Source organism: Nannospalax galili, unplaced genomic scaffold (genome assembly GCF_000622305.1).
Source record: "Nannospalax galili isolate Female #2095 unplaced genomic scaffold, S.galili_v1.0 scaffold940, whole genome shotgun sequence".
Taxonomy (NCBI): domain Eukaryota; kingdom Metazoa; phylum Chordata; class Mammalia; order Rodentia; family Spalacidae; genus Nannospalax; species Nannospalax galili.
In genome coordinates, this window is record NW_008346079.1 from 883,503 (window position 1) to 889,305 (window position 5,803).

The following is a 5,803-nucleotide window of genomic DNA, read 5'->3' on the forward strand; positions in this document are numbered from 1 at the left end:
GGCCGTATGTCTTCTGTATGTGTGTGGACTATCCTCACACCTCCACCACAAGAGACAGAATGCGTCTCTTGAGGGACGCACTCAGCCCACTCTAAAGAGGTTGCCAGGACCTCTTACTTCTTAGGTCTAGATGAGTTTACAGGAGCCAGAGGGAAGGCGGCAGAGGCGTCCTCTGTGAGGTGGGGAAATGCAAGTGTCCAGATGCTGGCCGCTGGGGGTCCTGGAGGGAAAGTGGCCAGTAGGGCTACTGTTTCTTTTCTGTCGCTGTGATAAACACCATGACCAAAACCAACTAGAGAAGGAAAACGTGTGGGGCTGGAGAGTTCGCTCAGCCGTGAAGAGCACCCACTGCTCTTGAAGAGGACTCGGGTTCGATTCTCAGCACCCACATGGTGGCTAGCACCAATCCATAACTCCAGTTCTAAGGGACTGGACACCTGTGACCTCCACGAGCATTGCACGACACGGGTGCATTACATACATGCAGGCAATACACTCCTACACATAAAAGTAATAATAAAAAAGAAGGAAAGGGTGGATTCTGGCCTACAGGGTACAGTCCTTCCTCCAGCAACACCAAAGCAGGAATCTGGAATCAGGACCTTACGTGGAGACCATGGAGGAACACCTAACTGGCTTGCTCCCCTGGAACCTCAGCTTGATACAACCCGGGCCCACCTTCCCAGGGACGGCACTGCCTACCGTGGGCTGGACCCTCCTACATAAATCAGCAACCAATGGAGGAAGTTCATCAATGGAGGCTCCTTCTTCCCAGGTGACTGGTTTGTGCCACATTGGCCTCTGAAACTGACTGTCACAGGGGGCAACTTATATATCAAAGACGCTCAGGAGACAAGTCAGCTAATGCAGTGTGTTGACTTTGGCTTTGATCCTCATTTGAACAAACTAACTGGTAACTCTGGGTACCTGCAGAAGGCAGGGCCCGTCTCTGAACTAACGGTGTTTGGGTGGAGAGCCCAGCCCAGGAGGGAGAGAGGAGTGCTGAGCCAGGATAGCCAGTCTGTTCTTCCAAATGTGCAGACAAGTCATTCCTTCCCCACTGGAGAGGAACGTTTAGCCATATTGTATAATGGGAGAAAAATCTTTTTTTTCTACCAACGGGCCATTCCCTGAAACCAGCTGAGTGTGCTGTAATTCAGACCAGTTCTGATGCAGTCACCTGGAGTTACAGTCAGACCCCACAGGTTAAGAGCTCACTTTTCCCGGTTCATTATAAAGGACATTACACAGGATGCAGATGAACAGCCAGGCGGGAAGCTACCTGGGGCCCATTCGGTGGAAGGGGCATGGACCCTCAGTGCCCCACCCAGCACCCTTGTGTTACTGACTTCAGAGCACTCCCTTGGTTCAGGGATGCTCATGGAGGCTCCATCTCTTCCAGGCTTGATGGGCGACTAGCTCAGTCCCCTCTTCCTGGACTCTGATTGTGATTTGAGTGGGAAACGACCCCTCAGGCTCCTGTGTTTGAACACTTGGTGTCCAGCTGGTGTGCTGGTTAGGAAAGTGATGGAACCTTTAGATGTGGAGCCTTGCTGGAGGAAGTGAGTCCCCGAGGGCAGGCCTGGACATTCGATAGCCCCGTTCCCCTTTCCTTTCTGTCTGCTGCTGGCTAGGACACGATGTGACCAGCTCCCTCACGCTCCTGCCCCTGTGCCTTCCCGGCCAGGAGGGGCCTTCCCTCTTCTTCTGTGGCATTTGGCCACAGCAACAGGCACCCCTTCCCAGAGGATTGGGGAGATGGGGCCAAATTTCTGATCACAACCTTCCCTCTTCTTAAACTATGAACCAGAATAAACCCTTCCTCTCCGAAGTTGCTTGTTGTCAGGCACCCCTTCCCAGAGGATTGGGGAGATGGGGCCAAATTTCTGATCACAGTGTGGTGCTCAGGTGACCAGTTCTCCTCATGGAGCCTGATACAAGTCACCTCATTAGAACAAGAGGTGCCCCACCCTGGAACTTCCACAGGGTTAGGACAAGGGTCGGAAACCAAGTATTAGAACCAAAGGGTCCCCATCACCTCTACTAAGGAGACAGGAAGGGTTTTAGCTCTGTGTGGAGAAGAGACAAAAGCCGGCCTTTGCTGCCCGAGTTCCAGTCTCAACAGGAGGGGCAGAGTGTTCCAGAAAGGCTGTCTGCGTGGAAGCCTGACTTCGTACAAAGGCAGGTTCCTGTGTGCTGGCAGCGGAGGCAGGACTTCAAGAGGCGGAGAACGAAGTCCTGCAGTGGCTTTTCCCAGCTCTCTCGTTCCCTAATGACTGCAGAGGACGTCGGGCTTCCCGTTAGCCTGACCCTGCCTTGAGTTCTTGTGACTTGGTGACACTAACCCTGTCCTCCCCCTTCTGTGTCTCCCTCCAGCTGCAACAGCAAGCGGTACCTGGAGACCCTACCCAACACCAGCATCATCATCCCCTTCCACAACGAGGGCTGGTCTTCACTCCTCCGCACTGTCCACAGCGTGCTCAACCGTTCTCCCCCGGAGCTGGTTGCTGAGGTCATACTGGTGGATGACTTCAGCGATCGAGGTAGGTCCCGCCCACCCGACTTCTGCTTCCCAAGCTCCACGCAGCAACTCCCAAGGGGCTGTAGGGACTCACAGAGGGGCGCCAGGATCCCTTCTCCAGAGCTGTCCACAGGCAAGTCACTGTTCACTCAGCTGTTGCGTGCCAGGCTGTGCACCCTGCACTGTACACATTTGCTCATTTCCTGCTGCAGCACAGTAAATGGAGCCTGTCTTTATCCCTTTATGTCTGTTTTGAAAAAGCTAACTTGATCAACAACAGCTCGCACTGGTGACAGATTTATCACAACAGGAGATCCAGGACTGGTACAAACTGGCATTTGGTAGCTGTTACAAAAGAACCAGACAGTCAACTCTCCCCATGCACCATCCTCATCCTCCTGGTCACAAAACGGCTGCTGAATCTGTGTGGGGGTAAAAGGCACAGCCTCCTCTTGCCAAGTTTTGCTTTCTTTTTCTGAAGCCTTCTGGCCAGAACTCTGGCATCTGCTCATCCCGTTGGTGAGAACGGTGGCTTTGTCTCTGTGGTAGAGGCAGGAAAGGGGCACATGGGACAGGGTTGCCACACCAACCCGCTGTCAGCGTTTACCATGTCGTTGATAGGTCAGGAAGCAGCCCAGAGAGGTTGAGTAATGGACACTTGGTCACATAGGTCTTAGAAAGGTGATATGGGGACCTTAGCCACAGGCGAGGAAACGGAATCCAGAGAGTGGTTTGGTCAATAGCGCTTAGATGACATGGCGACGGCGTCGCACCTGTGTGCCTCCAACCTGAGCCACATGCAGAGCCTCTTGACCGTACATCTCACCTGTGGGTTTACGGGGCACAGAGGTGCGGTCAGGGATGAAGTCCGGATCAGCCTGCCTTCCAGCTTGTGGCCTTCCCCTTTCGGGGCATTCTGTCCCTTCTTATGGTGTATCGTACACAGGTGGAACGGGAACACACATCTGTGTAGTCCAGAGTCCCTCGAGTCCTGCACACTATCCTATGTACTGTGTGGACACGGTGACGCCTGTGAGCCCTCAGGTGGCAGTTCAGGGCCTTCCTCACCTCATAGTTGAGCTTCTGAGCTACGAGCCTCTGCTCCACCTTTGCACCATGAAGCTCTGTCATATTCAGGGTATACTTTTTTTTTTTTTTGAGACAGGGTCTCTCTATGTAGCCCCTGGCTATTCTGGGACTCGCTGTGAACATGAAACTAGCCTTGATCCTCCTGCCTCTGCCTCCCAAGTGCTGGGATTAAAGGTGTGTGCCACCACGACCAGCTGCCCAGCGCACATTCCTCTGATGGCAGCTCCTCCTGGCCATCTTCACTCTCCCTGCTGTGACTGAGGACTCAGACGTCCTGAGAGGTTACATGGCTGTGCTTCCTGTGACCTGTTCCAGTCCTCTGGCCGTATCCTGCCACCGCCGCCTCCTCTGCCCCTCTCCACTCTTGAGTGTTACCCTTTTCCTAGGAAGGTGGACTTTGTACAGCACTGCTTTAGATAAGCTAGGACATGGTATTTTCTTTGGGAGAACGGCAAGTGAGCCGCCCAGGGCACTAGCGTGCCAAGGTCCCAGCAGCTCTGCCGCCTCAGCTCCCCCTCAGCACAAACAGAAACAGGGAAGGGTTCCCGCAGGAAGTCTCTGTGGCAGGAAGTGCCCACAGAGCTGCTGATAGGGTGCTGGCATTGTTTTACATAGATGGTGGCTGGTGCTGGCGAGTGTACTGGTTATTTTGCTCATTGCTGTGACAGAATACTTGACAGTTTACAGAGGGAAGCATTTATTTTTGGCTCACAGTTCAAGGGATACAGTGCATCGTGGGGAGCCACGGCAGCAGCTGGTCACATGCATCCACAGTCAGGAAGAGAGCCAAATGCTGGCGCTTGGCTCACTTTCTCCTTTCTGTTCAGTCCAGGACCCCAGCCCATGGGGTGCTGCTGCACACACTCAGGGGGGTCTTCCCTAACCAAGATAATCCCTCACAGACACGCCCAGACCTGTCTCTTCAGTGAATCCAAACCCAGTTGATTAACCATTGTCTTAGTTTGTTTCTTCATTGCTGTGACAAAATACTCTGACCAATACCACCTTGGGGAGGAAAGGGTTTATTTAGCTTACATATCCCGGGTCACAGTTCGTCCGGGAGCCCCAGGTAGGAACTCAGGGCAGGAACCTGGAGGTAGGTGCTGGAGCACAGGCCATGGAGGAATGCTGCTTACTGGCTTGCTCCCCTGGCCCCTCCCTGCTCAGCCTGCTTTCCATGGCTATGCTTCCTGTGACCTGTTCCAGTCCTCTGGACGTATCCTGCCACCGCCGCCTCCTCTGCCCCTCTCCACTCTTGAGTGTTACCCTTTTCCTGGGAAGGTGGACTGTGTACAGCACTGCTTTAGATAAGCTAGGACATGGTGTTTTCTTTGGGAGAACGGCAAGTGAGCCGCCCAGGGCACTAGCATGCCAAGGTCCCAGCAGCTCTGCCACCTCAGCTCCCCCTCAGCACAAACAGAAACAGGGAAGGGTTCCCGCAGGAAGTCTCTGTGGCAGGAAGTGCCCACAGAGCTGCTGATAGGGTGCTGGCATTGTTTTACATAGATGGTGGCTGGTGCTGGCGAGTGTACTGGTTATTTTTCTCATTGCTGTGACAGAATACTTGACAGTTTACAGAGGGAAGCATTTATTTTTGGCTCACAGTTCAAGGGATACAGTGCATCGTGGGGAGCCACGGCAGCAGCTGGTCACATGCATCCACAGTCAGGAAGAGAGCCAAATGCTGGCGCTTGGCTCACTTTCTCCTTTCTGTTCAGTCCAGGACCCCAGCCCATGGGGTGCTGCTGCACACACTCAGGGGGGTCTTCCCTAACCAAGATAATCCCTCACAGACACGCCCAGACCTGTCTCTTCAGTGAATCCAAACCCAGTTGATTAACCATTGTCTTAGTTTGTTTCTTCATTGCTGTGACAAAATACTCTGACCAATACCACCTTGGGGAGGAAAGGGTTTATTTAGCTTACATATCCCGGGTCACAGTTCGTCCGGGAGCCCCAGGTAGGAACTCAGGGCAGGAACCTGGAGGTAGGTGCTGGAGCACAGGCCATGGAGGAATGCTGCTTACTGGCTTGCTCCCCTGGCCCCTCCCTGCTCAGCCTGCTTTCTTATGCAACACAGGCCCACCTGCCCGGGGGGGCACCACCCACAATGGGCTAGGCCCTCCCACATCACTCATCAAGAAGATGCCCCTCAGACATGGCCACAGGCCAGTCCAATAGAGGCGATTCCCC

The 5,803-nt window shown here is 53.8% G+C and overlaps 1 protein-coding gene across 1 annotated transcript in view; it reads left to right on the forward strand.

The window, feature by feature from the left end:
- The window catches only part of Galnt10 (polypeptide N-acetylgalactosaminyltransferase 10), a 168,534-nt gene that overhangs the window by 96,742 nt on the left and 65,989 nt on the right, over positions 1 to 5,803 (forward strand). The window contains exon 4 of the mRNA XM_008842336.3: positions 2,377 to 2,543. Coding sequence (XP_008840558.2) covers positions 2,377 to 2,543 — 167 coding nt within the window. The remainder of the gene's footprint in view (positions 1 to 2,376; positions 2,544 to 5,803) is intronic.